This window comes from Anolis carolinensis, chromosome 5 (genome assembly GCF_035594765.1).
Source record: "Anolis carolinensis isolate JA03-04 chromosome 5, rAnoCar3.1.pri, whole genome shotgun sequence".
In the NCBI taxonomy this organism is placed as follows: domain Eukaryota; kingdom Metazoa; phylum Chordata; class Lepidosauria; order Squamata; family Dactyloidae; genus Anolis; species Anolis carolinensis.
The window spans coordinates 44,544,863-44,565,668 of NC_085845.1; the positions used below are offsets into that span (position 1 = coordinate 44,544,863).

Below are 20,806 nucleotides of genomic sequence, written 5' to 3' on the forward strand. Positions count from 1 at the left end.
GGGAGATGTAGGCTCAGGGTTTATTTGACATACTTCTGGGACACAACTTTCTTGCAGGTGCAAGGTTCCCAGATCTGCCTGGGAAAGATCTGGCTGAGAAGATTCCAGTTCTGACTGGGAAGGTAAAAAACCCGTTTTCTTCTTCATCAGGCATTACAATGTCATGAGCAGGACTACAAGGCCCATGAGTCATCACACTATCCCCCTCCTCAAGCCCCCTCCCAAACTGGGACTCTCTCCCCGAGGCGCGAGGTCGTGGCTTGGCGGGATAGGTCTGATGAAAGCGACGGGTTAGATCAGGAGCATGGACTGTGGAGGCGTCTTCCCAAGAGCGTTCCTCAGGGCCAAAACCCACCCAGTCAATGAGATATTGCAGGCGGCGGCGGTGAAAGCGAGAATCCAAAATGTCCTGAACCTCGAACTCGTCCTCCCCATCCACCAAAATAGGGACGGGGGCCGGCCGGTCTGCATCTGGCCGCACACCATCCGCCGGAAGGAGCAGGGAGCGGTGAAACACTGGGTGAATGCGCATTGAACGCGGAAGTTGGAGCTTGAAAGTCACGGGGTTTAATTGCGCCACCACTGGATAGGGGCCAATGAAACGGGCATCTAACTTCCGGCAAGGGCGATGGGAGGGCAAAAAGCGAGTGGACAGAAAAACCCGATCTCCTACCTTGATTTCGGGGCCCGGCTGGCGATGTTTGTCCGCGTGACGTTTATAGTCCTCCTTGGCTTGTTCCAGTTGCTGGAGCAAAAGTTGTTGCACCGCTGTGAGTTCCTGCAGCCAATCTTCTGCTGCGGGAACTTCTGAAGTTTCAATGACAGGGGGAAAGAAACGTGGATGGAAGCCGTAGTTTGCAAAGAACGGCGTTTCTTTTGTAGAAGCCTGGACTCCATTGTTGTAGGCAAATTCCGACAGTGGTAACAGAGAAGCCCAATTGTCCTGTTGGTAGTTTACATAACAGCGAAGGTACTGTTCCAAAGTGGCATTGGTGCGCTCCGTTTGCCCATCCGTTTGGGGATGATGAGCTGAAGATAAACGAGAGTCTATGCCCAATAGTTTTTGTAGTGCTTTCCAGAAACGAGAGGTGAATTGGGATCCACGGTCTGTGACCAAACTCTTGGGCAATCCATGTAGTCTGAAAACATGTTGGAGGAATAAATCTGCAGTCTCTTGGGCCGTGGGAAGACCTTCACAGGGAATGAAATGGGCTAACTTGGTGAAAAGGTCCACCACCACTAGGATCGTGGTGAATCCACAGGAAGGTGGTAAGTCAGTGATAAAATCCGCAGAAATTATTTCCCATGGGCGAGATGGGTTAGGAAGGGGGTGTAGAAGCCCTGAGGGCTTCTCCCTTCTTATCTTGGAGCGCTGGCATACTGGGCAGGTGTTAACATATTTTTCCACATCCTTGCGGATCTTGGGCCACCAGAAATCTCTTAGGATCAAATGCATGGTTTTAAATAGTCCGAAATGCCCTGCTGGTTTGCAGTCATGACACAGACGAAGTGCTTTTTCCCTGCCCGGTCCGGGTGGGATATAAACATGATTTCTATAGCAAAGCAGTCCATCTTTAAGCGAAAAGGGAAAATGCAGACCTTGACGAAGTTGGTCCTGCGCCCAGGCATCTGCTTGCTGACTAGCCCTGATTTCTTGAGCACAGATGGGCCCTGGAGTAGAGGGAGTTGAATCAATGGGAGTGGATTTGGTGTTCCCCACTGTGAGCGTGGCAAAGTTCTCGGGTTGTAGTAGTTGGGATTCAAAGGTCTCCTTGCGTCCTGCAGCGTATTCCGGTTTACGTGACAGGGCGTCTGCTTGCTTGGTTTGGGCTGGGGTCACATAATGAATCTGGAAGTTGAAACGTTCAAAGAATAAAGCCCAACGTTGCTGCCTCTGATTTAGCTTGCGGGCAGTTCTTAGATGTTCTAGATTCCGATGATCAGTGTGGACTTCAATGGGAAATTTGGCCCCTTCTAGCCAATGTCTCCAAGTTTCAAAAGCTGCCTTTATGGCTAATAGTTCTTTTTCCCAAATGGTATAGTTCCTCTCTGGTGCGGTTAGTTGACGAGAATAATAGGCACAAGGATGAAGGTGATCTCCCACCGGTTGTAGGAGCACAGCCCCAATTGCCACATCAGAGGCGTCCGCTTGCACCACAAAAAGGGTTTCAGGATCTGGATGCTGAAGGATTGGCTGGGATGTGAATAATTTCTTTAGTTGCTGGAACCCTTTCTCTGCTTGATCAGTCCAGCGGAAGGGCTGTTTTCCACGGATGCTGCTAGTGATTGGGTCAGACCAGCGGGCAAAATCTGGAATGAACTTACGGTAATAGTTCGCGAACCCCAAGAATCGCTGCACCTCCTTCTTGTTAGTTGGCGCCCGCCATTCCAATACTGCTGAAACCTTGGCTGGATCCATGGAGAGCCCTAGAGGCGAGATACGGTATCCAAGGAAATCTACCTCTTGTAGATCAAAAGCGCATTTTTCTAGCTTGGCATAAAGTCCATGATCCCGCAATCGTTGCAACACCATTTTGACGTGGTTCTCATGTTCTGATTGTGATCTAGAAAACACCAAAAAATCGTCCAGGTAGATTATCAAGAACCTATCTAGATAGTCCTGGAAAATGTCATTGACAAAATGCTGGAACGTTGCGGGAGCTCCGCATAATCCATAATTCATAACTCGGGACTCGAATAATCCGAATTTAGTCTGGAAGGCGGTCTTCCACTCGTCCCCTTCTCTGATGCGAACTAAGTTGTAAGCTCCCCGAAGATCCAGCTTGGTGTAAACCTTGGCTCCTCGAAGTCGGTCTAGTAGATCCGAGATTAAGGGCAGGGGATAGCTGTTCCGCTTGGTGATATTATTCAATGCTCTGTAGTCCACCACCAAGCGTAATTCCCCTGACTTCTTCTTCACAAACATCACTGGGGAGGCGGCTGGGGATTGAGAGGGTCTGATGAATCCCTTGCGAAGGTTTGTCTCTATGAATTCCCTGAGAGCTTCTTGCTCTGGTTCAGTCAGGGAGTAGAGATGCCCTCGCGGGATCGGGGCCCCCTCCACCAAGTCAATGGCACAGTCATAAGGTCTATGTGGGGGTAATTTTTCGGCTTCTTTTTCATTGAATACATCCCAATACTCGGAGTACTTCTTTGGCAAGGTGATAATGGGCTCGGTGTCTGTGGCATGGCAGACCTTGGCTACGAGGCAATGGTTTTGGCAGTACTTTGAAGCAAACTGCAGTTCTCTGTTGGACCAGGAGATGCTTGGGTCGTGAAGTGTCAGCCATGGAATCCCCAAAATCACAGGGAAATGGGGAACCTCAGTAACAAAGAAGGAAATCTCTTCCATATGTTCCCTTATCCACATCCTGGTGGGTTCCGACCACTGGCTTACGGGGCCCGTCTTGAGAGGGCGGCCATCGATGGCTTGCACCACACGGGCATTCTTGAAGTCATGATATTGTAATCCCAGAGAGTCGGCATACTCTCTATCAATGAAATTGTTGGTAGCTCCTGAGTCTATCATGGCGTGGATCATGACGGGTCCCTTTTTTGCTGACCATAAGGTGACCACTAGAAGGAACAGGACCCCGGTTGGCGGCTCTTGAATGGGTTTCTTGACCGGGTTGGCGAGCCTCTCTACGCCCGGTCGTTGGCTTCCCCCGCCGGCTGTGTGCCAGCCGCCTCAGACGTCTTCGTCTCCGTGGAGGACGCCGCCGCAAGACGGGCGGCGGGCTTCCCTTTGGCTGGGCACTCTCTGGCGAAGTGGCCCCCATCCCCGCAATACCAACAGAGATTTAGGCGTTGGCGGCGGGCCTTCTCGGCGGCATCTAATCTGGGACGCACATTGCCCAACTGCATCGGCACCTCCTCGCTCCCTCTGGGGTATGGGGATGGTGTAGGTAATCGGCTGGCCGCTCGGCCCAGGTACGACTCCGGTAGACATTCTGGCCGAGGTTAATTGGTGCTTAGGGAGGCGGAGTCAAACTGTCACGACCCAGGCTACAGAGCACCAATAACCATACGCAGAGGCCAGATTCTATCTAATATCTTTATTAAGGAAATATATAAAGTTAGTAAAAGCAAATGTAAAAGTTAGTCCAGAAGCAGACCTTTCAGGAAAGGTCAAAATTAGTCCAAAGAAACAATGTCCAATATGAAATATTAAGGTCCAAAGTTGTAATCCAATAACCGAAACACTCACTTTGCCAGGCAAAGTGAGGGGAGATGACAAGGTCCTTTAGTCCATGAACTTGAGCAAGGCTAGGAAATAACTTGATACTTGAAACAAGGCTTGAATCGTGGAACAAGGTAACGAGGAACAAGAACAAGGTCCGTGGAATAACTTGGTAAAATCCGTGAAACAAGGCAAGGTTTAGTCCTGGGAAACAAGGCAAGGTCCGTAGGTAAACAAAGGCTGGGAAACAGGAGCGAAGGCTGGAAACAAGGCAAGGCTTGAGCAGGAACGAGGCTTGAATCGGAGCGAGCTGTCCAGACACCACTCGCTCCGGAGGCTGACGAATTGACTCCGCGAAGTTACTACGCGGGTAAAACACCTATATAGAGTCTAACTTTCCCGCCGAAGCAGTTCTCTGGGAACCAGAAACGAAAGCTAAACTCTGAGACCAGATGTTTGACTCCTTAAAGATTCTCACGAAAAGCAGACTTAATTGGGTACATTCTTAGCTGCTATTCTCGCACTCCTGCGCGAAGCTGCTTCCAAACCCCTCTGTTGTTTACAAAACTCATGGCGAGAGAACACGGGAGATGTAGGCTCAGGGTTTATTTGACATACTTCTGGGACACAACTTTCTTGCAGGTGCAAGGTTCCCAGATCTGCCTGGGAAAGATCTGGCTGAGAAGATTCCAGTTCTGACTGGGAAGGTAAAAAACCCAAGTTTTCTTCTTCATCAGGCATTACAATGTCATGAGCAGGACTACAAGGCCCATGAGTCATCACAATAATGTATTTTCTTTAGCCACCCAGCACACCATATAAATCCCAATACTAGCAATTTTAATTATTTTGCTCTTAGTGAGATTTGTTTTATTCTTCAAAATGACAAATATTATTGTCATCTGTAAAGAATGTCAGAACATAACTACTTCATTAAAGCCAAGAAATTACATTGATTAGATTATCATGTCCACTTACCTGCAGGGCAGGATCCTGACAACATCATTTGGTTTGTAACCTTCAATACACACTGCACAGTTATCAAAATCAGGCTCGGTTTCCTGTTTAAAAAAATTGATATATTTTAATTTTTCAATGAACAGCACAGGGCTGAAAAAATATCAACACACACCATTTATGAAGTGGCTTCACATTCTGCATCCACATGCAAAGAACACAAGAGACCTGCCTATGGCAAATACATGTTATAGAATGAGAGACCTGTTGAAGTCCCTACTGTATATACACAGCCTTTTTCATTCTGTTTGGAGAAGATTTTCTCAAGTTGACTTTTGTAGCAGCAAGCAATTTATGCCAACATTATGGTTTATCTTTTTTCCCCATACCACACCATTTCTACCATAACCTAAAATTATTTTTATTAAAGGAAAAACTTGCTGTGGCAAGAAGGCTTACCTTATCTCCTTTTCTTATTGTTCTGACCTGCAGTTTGCTGATTGCTTTTTTTGCTGCATCTCCAAGACGGCGCTGAAAATGCAAAACATCACTTTTATTGAAAGAATACATCTTCACTGGACTATTCTTGCAAGGACTTGTAATAGTAGCTGAATAATCCAAGGTCATTTTGCATTAAGTGGACAAGAGCCCTCTACAAATATGCTCACAGATAAATAAAAGTCACTAGTTTAAGGATGGGATTCAATAAAACATCTGACACGCTGCTTAAATTATATCCAATTTTCATCGTATTAAGAATTTACATTTGTTGAAATATGAACAACTGGAATAAAAAGAAATGAAACATCTCCATTTTGACTCAAAATATAAAAGACAATTATTTTGGTGTTTTATACATTTGGACTTTTTAATTTCCTCCTATTGGCTAGATCAGTGACTCTCAACCTGTGGGTCCCCAGGTGTTTGGACCTCTAACTTCCAGAAATCCCAGTCAGTTTCCCAGCTGCTAGGATTTCTGGGAGTTGAAGGCCAAAACATCTGGGGACCCACAGAATGAGAACCACTGGGCAAGATGAAATGAATATAAGATGCAGAACGGCATTAAGAGAAAACATACAACATTTGAACAAGGATGTAAAGACAAAGGTGTTCAGATCTAGATATAACATAACTAGGAAGAAAAGAATAAAGGAGATCCATGGCTGGAGGGAGAGAAGAAGTATAGATCAATGGAAGTAAAGATGGTTTCCCACCTAAATTAATCTAGAAGCAGTGAATGACCATTGCTTTATGACATGAACCAAATAAAGTAGACTGAACTAGCAACCACTATGGGGAATTCACATAGTTGGATTTTCAGTTGAAACATATCATGTCGTTCATATAAGAATAAAATGTAGCACCAAGACTTAACACAAATTAGAAAATCATTCTCTAATTAGAAATTTGGTTTTCCAAGCTCTAAATTGACCTGCACACCCTCCCCCACTTCTTTTGTCAGCTCTGTTTCCATTCCAACACCACTGCAAGCACTGCTTTTAAGACTGTGTGGAACTTTAGTCCAACCAGATGTTTTTCAAGCTCTGGTTTGCACAGAAAATAGTCTATAGCACCCTCATACAAGTATTTTCAAGGCAATGGTTTTAAGCATAAATTCTTCCTCCTCATTCTGAGGATTAGAAAGAAACACACAGGTCCTGAGATTAAGGATCAAAGATTTGGGAACCTTAAACGTAGCCTCTGTACCTCAAAGCATTTTCTTGTTAAAGTTTCTAAAGTGGGATAAGTGATTTTGGCACTTTTCAAGTCTTCATTTTGGTGGACTGCCACATTCAATTTTCCCCAAATATGTGCACTGTTGCCACTGAGGAATAAATCATCCATTACTTTTATCTAGGGCTTTGTACTCTCTAACAGGAAGAAAAAACACGCATACACATCAGGGAAAAGCTGGATTAAACATCATGTTTGCATTTGCCTATTTCTATAATTTACTCTAAGAGGCCATGGAAAGGGCAATGAAGGGCAAAGGACTGACAACTCATGTAGTCAATTTGCTGTAAGCAAGTTCAAAAGTAATATGAGTTTTAAAAGGGAAAAAAATGTGATTCGTAAGATACTGAATACCAACATAAATTTAGGCATGGTCTAAGGCAGAGGTGATTGATGGTGATTATCCAGGTCGTTTTGGTTTATAACTCCCAACAGTTCAAGGCAGCACAGCCCCAAACCATTTCAGAGATCAAAGTTGACCATACCTTGCCCAAAAATTATGAACAGACCATAGTTCAACATTTCATTGGTACCTAGATGGGAAAGTACTTGGATGATACCATATATACTCTCCTTAGTTCTATTGTGAGAAAAGTGTATGGTATGACTGAATAAAGTCTTCATATTTATGGCATTATGTATTAGAGAATTAGAGAAAAATTATACCACATTTGTTTTGCATCTAAAGACTGGAATGTGAATCATTCCTCACCCATCTGTTTCTATTTGCTTTTTTTGGTTTTTGTTTTCTCAAGGCACCATTCCAGATTTCAATAAGAATAGGAAAAGAAGTAGCGGCGAGGGGAAGAACACATAGGGTTAAAAAATATTACAAAATAATATCACATTCTAAGAACGTTTGTTTCAAAACTATGTAATGGACTAGAGCAAGGCTATTAGCACAGTTCAAATTATCCAGCAATTTCCCACAACCCCGCAACTGATTCTTTTAGGAAGAGAACTCAGCAGAAGGTCATTTAATATTCAGGTCATTTTAAAAATAATTTGAGCTACTGTGTATGTAAAGGCAGCATAAAAATTTTAAATGATTACTTTAAAACAATGCAGTGAGGTATGGAACACACTGCCTTTTAAAAATTAACTTCCCAAGCTCTGACATAAAGTGATCCTTGCAAACTCTACTTCTGTGAATATTCACAAATCTCTACCACTGTAAGCTATGTTGGAACACGTTTTACTTTGACTGGATCACACCCAAAATATACAGATGTGAAAACATACACTTTGTACAGCTTTTTAGAGGGGAGACAGCAAAACAAATATTTACATGTTGCTCTTGACCCTGTTACTATTACCTTGTAACACAGCGTTTTATTTTCCTTGCAACTTGTGCTATTCAGACTAATAAAGTAAGAATGGGAAAAGACTCAAAATCAAAAGATGCCAGTTAGCATAAAACAGACTGGAAATAAAGGGTATTATAATTTGCTTCTAAAACACATTCTCATAAAGCCTTTGTGAATAAAATAATGATTGCTGCCATTAAAATAGTATGTCTACTAAATACTTGAGGGAATATAACTGCTATTAAAACAGTGTATTAGCTACTAAAAACTCGGGGGGAAATAAAAAACAGATGAAAGATCAGTTAAAAATGTTTGATCTTTGATTTTTCCCATTATTTTCTCCCTCATTTAAATTAAAACACTGTTGCATTCACTGCCCGTATGAATATTTCTATTCCTAATTAAAATAATACAAATTGATATAAGCCTAAGTAATACATGCCTCATGTTTTGTTCTAGCTATGTATCATATCCAGCCTAAGGATGTAAAATAGTGGAGGGCAGCCTACAAATATTTATTTTATTGATAATTATTTATTTCTATTCTACTTTTCTCCCAGAGCGGGACTCAAAGCTGTGTCCAACATAATAAAGACAGATTACATAACATAAAATACAATTATAAACCCCAACATATGTGAAATTAACAGTTTGTCAGATTGAAAAAAAATATACATCCCGGTCCCCATAAAACAAATGACATTAAAAGCATAATTTAACATTCTAGTTAAAAACCCTGTATAAAAATTTAATTCCTATGAGCCATAAGAACTGCTCCAGTTAAGTGTTTTTTCTACAAAGCTTGGGAAAGTGCGATTATTGAATCATCATGATCAGCCAGCTTGTTGGGGGATTCTGGGAATTTTCCAAAAGAAAACCCATTTACAGGTCATGAGTTTCAAAGAGAAAGGCTAGGGAAATTTTTATATGGTTTAGGGGAACAATACTGGTCATCATGATGGAAAGCAATAGTAGCTTTTTTATTTCTTATTATCTTTACAATGCGAAAAGATAAAGGTCTGCTATTACTTATGTTCTTTCAGTAGGCAAATAGGATATGTATTTATTTACCATATTTGTATCCCGCCCTTCTCAACCCTGAGGTGGACTCAAAGCGGCCTCACACAGGCAACAATTCAGTGCCTTAAAATAACATTCAATTGGTAAACATCTACATTAAAGGAGCTGATTGAATATCACTGGGGAGGGTTTCCACAGCCAAGGGGCCACCACTGAGAAGGCCCTGTCTCTTGTCTCCACCAACCTCACCTGCGAAAGAGGTGGGACCAAATGCAGGGCCTCCCCAAAAGATTCTAACCTCTGAGGTGGATAATAGAGGGAGATACGTTCGGACAGATAAGCTGGACCGGAACCATTAAGGGCTTTATAGGCGAAAGCCAGGACTTTGAATTGTGTTCAGTAGCAGACTGGCAGCCCAGTGGAGCTGACGCAACAGGTGAGTTCTATGCTCCCTGTACGCCGCTACAGTAAGGAGCCTGCCTGCCGCCTGTTGGACTACTTGAAGCTTCTGAACAGTCCTCAAAGGGAACCCCACGTAGAGCACACTGCAGTAATCTATTCGGGATGTAACCAGAGCGTGGACCACCATGGCCAAGTCTAACTTCTCAAGGTACGGGCACAACTGGTGCACAAGTTTTAATTGTGTAAATGCTCCCCTGGCCACTGCCAAAACCTGGGTTTCCAGGCTCAACGATCAATCCAGGAGAACACCCAAGCTGTGAACCTGTGACTTCAAGGGAAGTGTAACCCTGTCCAGCACAGGCTGTAACCCTATACCCTGTTTAGCCTTATGACTGACAAGGAGTACCTCTGTCTTGTCTAGATTCAATTTCAATTTGTTTGTGGGATAGTCTCTTAATCCAAAGAATGTCCTGGAAAAAAAAATGCTACAGAGAGCTCCATTGCTGCTTTTTCTATTCTTCCCCACCCACACATTAAAACAGGGAGGGGCAAGGTAGACATGCCACTTATTGTCATAATAAGGACTCCTTGTGAACAGCCCATTATTCCACAACCAATACTGGCTATTGCCTCCCATGTTTTGGTTTTATTCTAAATTTGAAATGCTATCTCCCAGTAGTGGCAGAAGCCTCATGGCTCCATGGCTCCCAGAAAAAGAGCACCTGGCTGGTGAGCAAGTCGTTCCTGCCACTAAGCCACGGATCCTGCCTCCAGGGTCTTCGCCCCCCTCCGCTGCCCCCAAGGCTTAGTCCCTTGCATGTACAACTGAATGAGGCCAGTTGCAAATTGTGAGTTCATCAGCCTTGGCCAGATGGAGAGGTGTGGCTTCCCAGATGGCCTCATTCATGCTGCCTGCCTTCCTGGTGGGCAATGCCTGTTCTGTTGGGCACATTGCATTCGAGGGAAAATCCATTTTTTCAAATGTGCATCTTCCAAATTGAGTAAATACTTGAGTAAATATGAGTACTGTATGTATTACATTTCCGCTTTCAGAACAGGCTATGGCAGTTAGGGACCCCAATTTCCCTTTCCACATTGTCTTAGTCTTTCAGAAATCAAATAAAGGAAGCAGGCTCACGTGCTTGAAAGCAACTAATGGTCATCATGGTGGTTCTTCATTTCCTGGAGCTGCCCTGGGGTTCCTTAATGAAAATTTTTGTCTGCAACAGCAGCTTCATTTGTCCTCACATGAACAGAACAGAGGCAACACCATCCTAAGCTATGTCAGGGAATCCCTGGGCTTTCCCCTGTAAGCTGCTTTGGTGAGCTATTTTTAGGGTCCTGATAAGGATTAGGTAAACATTGTGTGTTTTATTTTCAAACAACTGACTAATTCTGAGTTTCCCTTCTGGTTTGCTTTTTCATAAAATAAATATGCTCGACTGGAAAAAGGAAATGAGTTCTTTTTCTGTGCCTAGCTTGACCACGCGTGAGTCCTAGGACCCTTCCACACAGCCATACAACCTAGAATATCAAGGCATATAATCCACAGTATCTGCTTTGAACTGAAATATCTGAGTCCATACCGTCAGGTAATCCAGTTCAATGTGAATTTTATACAGCTATGTGGAAGGGGCCCTAGACTAATAAATGATGCTCCTCCCTAAGAGGCCAGGTGTAGACATTTGTGGAGAAGCATAACACCCCCTTTTATGACCTACCTTTAAATTTCTTAACCATCAGGACCCTTTCTAGCCTAGAATTCCCTATATTGTCAATTCCACAGACGGTAACAATAGATGTTAAAATGGATTAATAGCAGTATCTGTACAGTGAATGGCCTTGAGGTTTAGTGAATTTTACCCAAACATTCTCCTGCACAAAGTACCACTGTGCCTAAGATGTTGATGTAATTATCCGAAGGTATTTAATCTAACCAACACCTTTATGTGAACTCATCAGGAGTATTTTACTGCTTTGTTTATACGGGTGATGATGACTGTAAGGCCTCTATTATGACTCTTCAATGCACCCAAAGGCCTGAACCCTAATTCAGCCCCTAATTATATAATGCACCCAAAGGCCTGAACCCAATTATGCAATAATGCATTACACTAATGGTTGTGCAATTTCAGACTCAGCACAAGTGTAATAGCTCAAAACAATTTTATTGTGTAAATAGTTGCATAAAATGGTAACTTAAAATGGCATACAAATCACATTCAGATGTATGACTGTACATCTTGTTGCACAAATTACTAATTATTGTGCAAATTGATTTGAACAATAATGTGTGCAAAGATTCAAACCAGAATGCCTGCGTGGGGTAGGCATGGGGTGGGAGATTTTCACTCTGTTAACATTAAACTGTACCTGGTTGACTGATATTTTAATTGTTGTAAACTCTTGTTTTTAGTGTATTACTGTTTTATCTTTTGTATATTAATTGTATTTATGCTGTGGTTTTTTTGCTCAATTGCATTGTTTGGGCCTTGCCCCATGTGAGCTGCCCTGAGTCCCCGCGGGGAGATAGTGGCGGGGTATAAATAAAGTTCATTATTATTATCATTATTATTATTATTAAATTTGATTTAAACCAAACTATTTGTCTTTATATTTTTAAATTGCATTCTGTAACAGTAAGGTGTCAGAAGGACAACTACTATTTATAGAATCCAAAGTATTGATAATGACTGTAGTCTATGAAATGGCACGCAACCAGGGTGCAAAAAATAAAATAAATAAAATATTTTGCACTAATTCATTTTTATGATTTCTATAGACATGGGCAAGTGATTTTAAATTTACCATGCTGACTGGTTACAAACTGTCTACCAGAAAGAAATTTAGCCTCCCTGATTTAAGGCCAATGCACTATAAGAACATGATAGAAGTCTGTAATAAAAATTAAAGAAAATGTGAGCAATTTTATTTCAAATGCTATAAATTTCCTAACCAATAAAAATCTTGTGTCAGAGGTTCAATATTTTTTTTAAAATCTTCCTTTTGTGCTAAAAAAATCTTCCTTTTGTGTGGTAGTGCAGTGGTTAAATGGCTAGCTGCAGGGAATCTGCTGACCAGAGGGTTAGTAGTTCAAACTGTGAGTCGGGGTGAGCTCCCGGCTATCAGCCCTAGCTTCTGTCTACCTAGCAGTTTGAAAGCATGTAATGTGAGTAGATCAATAGGTACAGCTTTGGCAGGGAGATAAAAGGAAATGCAGAAATGCTGGACAATAGGCTCCTGGGCATGGAAAATGGAACAAGAGCACCTCCCCATGGCCGGAGTTGAGCATGGCCTCCAGACACCAGAGATGGAAAGGGGAAGGCCTTTACCTTTCGAATAAGAATCAGCAGCATTAATTACTATTATGTATACTGGAACTCAATTGACAGACCCAGTCTTTTAAACTTGTACACGCCTATCTATATTTTATAAATGCATTTTATGAATGTTATATGTAAGTTAATTTTTTAACTGATTTATAGTGTATTGTACTGTTTTTATATGTCTGTTTTATTGTAAGCCGCCCTGAGTCCCCTGTTGGGTGAGAAGGGCGGGATATAAATATTGTAATAAATAAATAAATAAATACCTCTATTTGTGTATGTTGTTTTTCACTGTTTAAAAAGGCATTTAATCTTTACCTTATATATGTAAACTGTTATCTGCTCTGAGTCCGGGGAGATAAAGCGGAATATAAATAAAGTGTATTATTATTATTATTATTATTATTGCTGTTGTTATCATCATCATCATCATCATCATCATCAGGATGGATCATGATTGAATCAAAATATTTCACTAATAAATGATTCAGTAAATTTCATTTTTTTCATATATAAGATATCAGTAACTGTTATTGTCTTTTGTGTTACAGATTAAAAGCATGATAATACATGTTCCTCTGCAGTACTCCCCCCCCCATGCCAAATGGTTAGGAAATAGTGTAAAAACGAAGTGTTGAAAAAATAAATATATGTCAGTGCGGGGGAAAAACAACCCTAAGACAATAATAAAGATATTTGCAAGAATGAACATGACCTGAAATATTGCTATGTATCACACATCACTAAGCACATGATTCAGTGGAGGACATAGCAAAGGCAAAGCAAAGGAGAAAAAAAACATCTGTAGCAAATTGATTCAGCAGAAGAAGACTAAAAATCAACATGCTTCTAATGTCAAGTGGCAAACATACAATACTTGCAGGAAAGGTGATACAACATTTTGCATATTTAACCCCAGAAGATGCAAAAATAAATATAACATGTGAATGTTATAGTCAAGGAAGTCAAGATCCAAGAATTTTTGAAAATTAGCTATAAACAATCTAATAGTATTTTCAGTCTATTTCTATATTTTGGCCTGTACAACTTAGTAGTAGTAAGGGGCTGAAATTAAAAGAAGCTAAGCCTCTTTGGGTTTTTAGTGCCTCACTTTCCAAGTAAAGGTATAATTAATTATTAAACTATTTTGCAAATAACATATTATAAAAAATACGGTTTATCTGCAATTCATGTTACTTAATTACACTTATTACTTTTATTTATTATGAAATCACATTAATTTGAGAAAATTACTTTGTTAAGTGGTATAAGTTTGAATACATTTTCCAGGTTTTCTTTCTGTTTACATTTAGTTAATGGGATAAATTACACTTCTTGTCAGCAATCAGCTTATCGTAGTGCAAAATGTTTTATATACACCATATACATCCCCTGAGGATAATTTGTCACAATACTTAAAAAACTTGGTGTGTGAGAAAGGTTTTTGAAAATCCAACTGTCAGAAAGCAAAGATGTCACTATCTCATCCATCCATGTGGAGTGCAGTGTTCCCTCACTTGTCGCTGGGGTTAGGTTCCAGGACCACCCGCAATAAATGAAAATCCGTAAAGTAGGGACGCTATATTTATCTCAATATTTATACATTATTTTAGTAATTATACACTATTTTAAGTCTTTATCAACCAATCGTGTGTTGATAAATCGCCTCCTTCTCCTCCCATTGCCACTTGGGCTCCTTTTCTCTCCATTTGGCTTCTCCTTCCTCCCTTCATTAGGCTGTAAATTCTAATTATTTATGATTTTAGAGTTTATTGAAAAACCGCAAAACAGCGAATCCGCGAAAAGTGAACCGCGAAGTAGTGAGGGAACACTGTATACCATGATCTGATGGCAGAACAGTGTACTTTATCACCTACTGTTCTGGGGCACATGATGCTGTTGGAAGATGGAAAAATTGTTATCAGTAAAGAACTACAACACTTCACAGCAGAGATGGATGGAAACTTGTCAGAAGAAGCTCTCATATTTACAGCTGTTGCAATGAAATGTCAAAGATAACACTGATAACATGACTTTAGAATCAATGTTCAAATGAACATCATGGCCAAAGCACTTCATTTTTGTGTCCCAGAGCTAACAAACAGAAAGGAATCAGTGATTATATTTCTAAAATCCTGTGAGTTCATCAGATGTAGCTGACAGACTGCAAAATGTTAATGAAGCAGAAGAGATACACTTGTTAATAAATCAACAGGAATCTTCATCACAGGCAAATCTTCAGTGTAAACAATTCAAAATTTGATGTGACCCAACTACAACCTACCCTTGAAAACACAGTCTTGCCAGAGAGTGGAGGAAATAATGTTCCATCACATTTCAAAGGAAGGAAAAAAAATTCTCCAACTGGAGTTAAAAAGCTCACTTGGCAAGATGTTTTTCACCTTTATTGGTCTGAGCAACTAACAGTCTCTAAGTATAGTGTGTTAGTGTGTTTCAACATTGTTCAAAGAAACATATAAAGAAACCTTTAAAGCTCTGATGTAATACAATATCGAGGGACGTGTTTTAAAACATTTTAAAATATTTGATCTGAATATATTCTGGCATATATCTGACACCAGAATTGCTCTGATCTTTATGTTATTTCTCATTTTTATTCATTCTAGCTGTGGATAATTCATTTTTTTATTTCTGATAAGTACTTGTGCCCTTAGGATTTTATTTAGTGAAGTAAATGCTATGCTGCTTTCATTGCTTTCTTTTATTTTATAGAAAATTTTCTATCTTTGAAGAAACATAATGCTGCTTTATCTCTTTTTATCTTGCTGCCATTTGCTAATTGCTATGAACTTTGGATTTGGCTCTGTTTACATGGGCCTATCTGAATATCTAGTTCAAATTTCTCAACCTGAGAATGAGAAGAAAAATTTACAAGACAGAGAGGGACAAAAGATTGGTTAAGAGAAAAAATGCAAGAGAAGCTATGAAAAGCTATTTGTTATTTAGCAGTGACCTGTTTTTGAAATGCTGAAGTATTAATTAGATCACATTTTTAGAAAAATTAGGAAGAAACCAAACAAGCACATCTGTAAAACTGGATGAATTTGGCTTTAGACATGAGCTATCTAGGATATATCTACACTACAGAATGAATACCATTTGGCATCACTTTAATTATCATGGTTCAATGCTAGGGAATTCTGGACTTAAAGTTTAGTGAGATACCAACATTCTTTGGTAGATAAGATGAAAGGCCCTGTAGAATTACAATTCCCAAGATTCCAGAGCATTTAGGCACTGGGGATGAGTCTGCCTATCGGGATGAGGTGGATTGGCCACTCTCGTGGTGCCAGGACAATAACCTGGTGTGTAACATCAATAAGACCGAGGAGCACATAGTGGACTACAGAAAGAACCGACCAGAAATCCAGCCCTTGATCAAAAAAGTTGAGCGGGCGGCCAGTTTTAAGTTCCAGGAGGATCTGACCTGGGGCACCCATATGGCAGAGTTGGTAAAGAGGGCCCAGCAGAGACTGTACTACCCGAGACTTCTAAGGAGCCAACAACTGAATGAAAAACTTCTGGTGACTTTCTACCGCTGTGCTATAGAGAGTATCCTAACCTACTACATCTGTGCGTGGTTTGGTAACCGCACAGTGGCAGATAGGAAGGAGCTCCAAAGAGTCACCACTTCTGCACAAAGACTCACTGGTTGTATCTCCTGTCTTTGGAAGAACTTTATAGGTTATGCAGCCTATAAAATTCTGAGAGTGCCTTGGACTGCAAGAATATAAAACCAGTCCATACTCCAGGAAATAATGCCTGACTGCTCACTGGAAGGAAGGATATTAGAGGCAAAGATGAAGTAATTTGGCCACATAATGAGAAGACAGGAAAGCTTGGAAAAGGGAATGATGCTGGGGAAAATGGGAGGGAAAAGGAAGAGGGGCCGACCATGGGCAGGATGGATGGATGTTATCCTTGAAGTGACTAGCTTGACACTGAAGGAGCTGGGGGTGGCGACAGCCGACAGGGAGCTGTGGTGTGGCTGGTCCATGAGGTCACGAAGAGTTGGAAGCGACTGAACAAATAAACAATCACAATAAAGCCTTTAGAAAGCTCAGAGCATTCTTGGGGATCTATCTCACCCAGAATATTCTTTTTTTGAATTATTGACACCTGGCAGGCAGTACAAGGTGACAAAAGCAAGGATAAACAGACTGAGAGACAGCTTTTATCCAAGAGCTGTAACTATATTGAATTCCAAGGCTTCGTAACGATGTGGCACTGGGGGCTGTGGGGTAGGGTGGGAGTGTGGAGGGGTGGGAATGTTGTTTGTGGTGTGTGCTAGGGAAAGAATTTAATTTTGTTGTACAATGACAATAAAGTTATTCTATTCAATAAAGTTAAAGTGATGTTACACTGCATGAATTCTACAATATAGATGTGCACATTATTCCCTTTAGTCATTTTCTTTTGCTTTCTGTACTATCTCAGTACAGTGGCTACTGCTGGATATCATGTCAGTGGAACCCATGATATATGTCCTCTAAGAGTTTCACCCTTAACTTTATAGTGCTGGACCAATTTTGGGAATAAGTGTTGATGCTTAGATACCTCCTTTAAAGTTCAGAAATAATCTTGGAGGCATTTTTCTGTCTTATTGACCTGGGAGCCACCAGCTGCAGATGAACATGTTCATATCACATTGAAACAGGAGAGGTTGTCTTAGGAATAAGAATGAATATGAACACGTTCTTAGCCACATCTGACACTTATCACAAACCACACAGGAACTGTCAAAAGGTACACACTGTTCTTATTCTCTTGACAGCTCCTCTGAAGGTGAGAAATAGCTGCCTATGATCAGACACTTGCTATGATCAGAGACGTGAGCTGCTATGAGGCAGCAGTCGCATTTGAAAACCCACTGGCCAGAAGTAATAAGTGTGGGTAAGATATTTAACAAGGTTGCAGTCTACATATCACACACCTGATGAAATTGCTTTAGGAACTGGACTGCTGTCAAAATACCTGTCATTCATCTGCTGTTTACTGCCTGTTTGAGTCTCCTGCCTTTGTTTTAAAATTGTCTACACATATTAATATTTAATTAACTTACAGTCAAATACACCACACCTTAGTAGACTGGATGCTTATAACCTTAACATGAATAAAATTTTGTAATTGTGTTCACTGTTCACATAACAATTTGTGTATTTAGCATTTCTTCATACATTAACAACAGTCGTCCCCTATTTGTTTGTTGGGAACAAACATGAAGCACTTCACTGTGCTAGATAATAAGAATTCATATTTTCTTAGGATACACCAGTTGACTTCGTCCTTTCTCTTTGCATGATAAATACCGGTAACCTTTAAGATTTGGTTCCAGCATCTTCTGTGAATATCAAATCTGTGGAAGCTCAAGTCCCATTATATACAATGGTGCAGTATATAATATTTATATAAAATGGTGAGAAGCTCAAACAAGCAGTGGAATTTTTTTCTAATTTTTTTTTATTTGTGGTTGGTTGAGTTGGTTGGATATAGAGGGCTTACTGCATTTCCTACTTGGTAATAAAATAACAACTTTCATTTAAACTCCAATTCACCTTGCAAAGATGCAACAACTAGGATATAAACCTTTTTTTAAAAAAAGCATGGAAAACTACTCACCTGGTTTCTGTCTCTGGCATTTGCGTATCTGAACCTCTGAATATAGTAGAAGACCAGCCATGCCAGTGAAATGATCATCAGCACAATGAAAGAGATGGAGACAAACACCACAGAGGTGCGACTAACGTACTTCTGCAGGTTTCGGGTTCCAATGGTTATGTGCATCATCACAGTAATATTGCGTTCCAGCAGACTCACAATCTCTTTTCCCTTTGGTTCAGGGATCATTATTGCTACCACATCTTCTATACCTGTCAGATTGGAAGTGAAGAAAAAGAAGTGTTAAACACACACACAACCATAATTTTCATTACATCTGAAAAAGTTATATTAGTAGTAAAACACTGTAAGGGAGATACTGGCTTGAAAAAACTTGGTCTCACTCTGGATCCAAGCCATTATACTACAGTAAAATGGTAAAGCACTAGATGAATATTCGTGTTAGAAAGGAAAATTGCAATACTGTAGATATAGATCTGTCAAGACATCAACTCAAACACTTCCTAATAAGAAGGGCCACATACCCATTTAATGACTGCCCTTTTCAAATGCAATGTTGTTTTTTTTTAAAAAAAAATCAAAACGCATGAATATCTAGACTTCATACTGATGGGAGATATCTAAATGCCAAACCGAATAATATTTTTATTTTTATTTTTCTACATCAGTGGTTCTCAACCTGTGGGTCCCCAAATGTTTTGGCCTTTAACTCCCAGAAATCCTGATCGCTGGTAAACTGGCTGGGATTTCTGGGAGTTGTAGGCCAAAAACACCTGGGGACCCACAGGTTGAGAACCACTGTTCTACATGGATTGGCTATAGGAAATCCAGCCTTCTTCCCTGTTTTTAAATCACAATGTCATCTAGACATATAGGATTATTGGACGCACACACAAGCATTTCAAGGTTTATTCAGACTCACAGAATACAGCCAGTGGGTATTTCTGGCTCACTATATTATTTCATGTGGTCCTCTAATGATATATTCATCACATTAGATGCCATGACTAGAGCTGATTGAAGTTGTGATACAGTAACATCTGGAAGGCTGCAGCTTGTTCTGTTTAGTCAGGATAGTGGAGTTTGAATTTATAAACACAAGGCTTGTGGATATAACGTCCGACTCGTGGATAAAAAGTCATTTAGCCCTTTCCCAACTTGAGAGCAACAAGTGCTGTTGGGTTGCAATTTCCATTATCTGTAGTCTGCATGGTGGATAAACAAAAGTGACGGGTTGTCATTTCATAACATCTAGGGGCCCAAAGTGGGGAAAAACTAAAGAGCAACAACCACTATGTGAAAATATATATACTTGGCCCTCTGGCCCCTTCTATATTGCCCTATATCCCAGGATCTAATCCCAGATTATCTTCTTTAAATTGGATTATATGAGTCTCCATTGCCAGATAATCTGGGATAAGTAGATAATCTGAGATCAGATCCTGGGACATAGGGGCAGTGTAGAAGGGGCCTAAGTATTCATGGATTTCCTGTTCATGGATTCAATGGCTTTTTGAAGGCAACCATAAGGCTCATGTGGCCTTTGATGAAAATGAGTTCTGTTCCCCTGATTATCATTAACGGTATTTTAACTTCTAGCCTTATTTTCACAGGTAGTTAAAGAGATAAGAATATGAATATATTGCTTTACTCTAATGCATTTCCTTGAGTGTAAAATATATGCAATGTATAGACCAAGAGATTCAACTGTAGACAGGGTCAGAAACATAAGGCCTTTTTCCCACTTTGCTACCAAATCTTAGTCCATCAGCACCATTTCTTTTGCATTTAAACAAGTTTATTTGGTGATTTCACACTTTGCTATTGGACCACCCCAAACTTCTAGGAAGCATAACATTATGTAATAAAATTTGAAAGCATTATTTCCAGTTTAATTGTGTGGCACTTACTTTGAAAGTGATCGTTATACTCCAGAAACTTTGTTTTTGTTACTGCCACAAACTATGTTCAACTGGTTGAAACTCTATGAGATATTCAATGAAAAACTATAGCAAAATGTGCTCCAGGATGTCCCGCAAAAACAAAATTAACTTTTTCAATTTTTAAAATGATGGAACCAATTAGGAAATAACATTTATAACCCAGGAACAAAAATCATGTTACATAGTGTAATTCACCTGAAAAACAAGTTTTGTGATCTGCCTGTGGCTGATATATGGATAGAAACGAAAGCAACAGCTTTTGTGCTTTTTTTTTTATTTCATGTCAAAAGCATTGTA

General features: G+C 40.4%; 1 protein-coding gene across 2 annotated transcripts in view; it reads right to left on the reverse strand.

The window, feature by feature from the left end:
• rnf150 (ring finger protein 150) overlaps positions 1–20,806 on the reverse strand; it is a 139,533-nt gene that overhangs the window by 44,133 nt on the left and 74,594 nt on the right. For both annotated transcript variants that reach the window (XM_062980897.1, XM_003221668.4), the window contains 3 exons: positions 18,567–18,817; positions 5,597–5,668; positions 5,159–5,241 (listed from right to left, as the gene is read on the reverse strand). In XM_062980897.1, the coding sequence (XP_062836967.1) occupies positions 5,159–5,241; positions 5,597–5,668; positions 18,567–18,817 (406 nt within the window). The remainder of the gene's footprint in view (positions 1–5,158; positions 5,242–5,596; positions 5,669–18,566; positions 18,818–20,806) is intronic.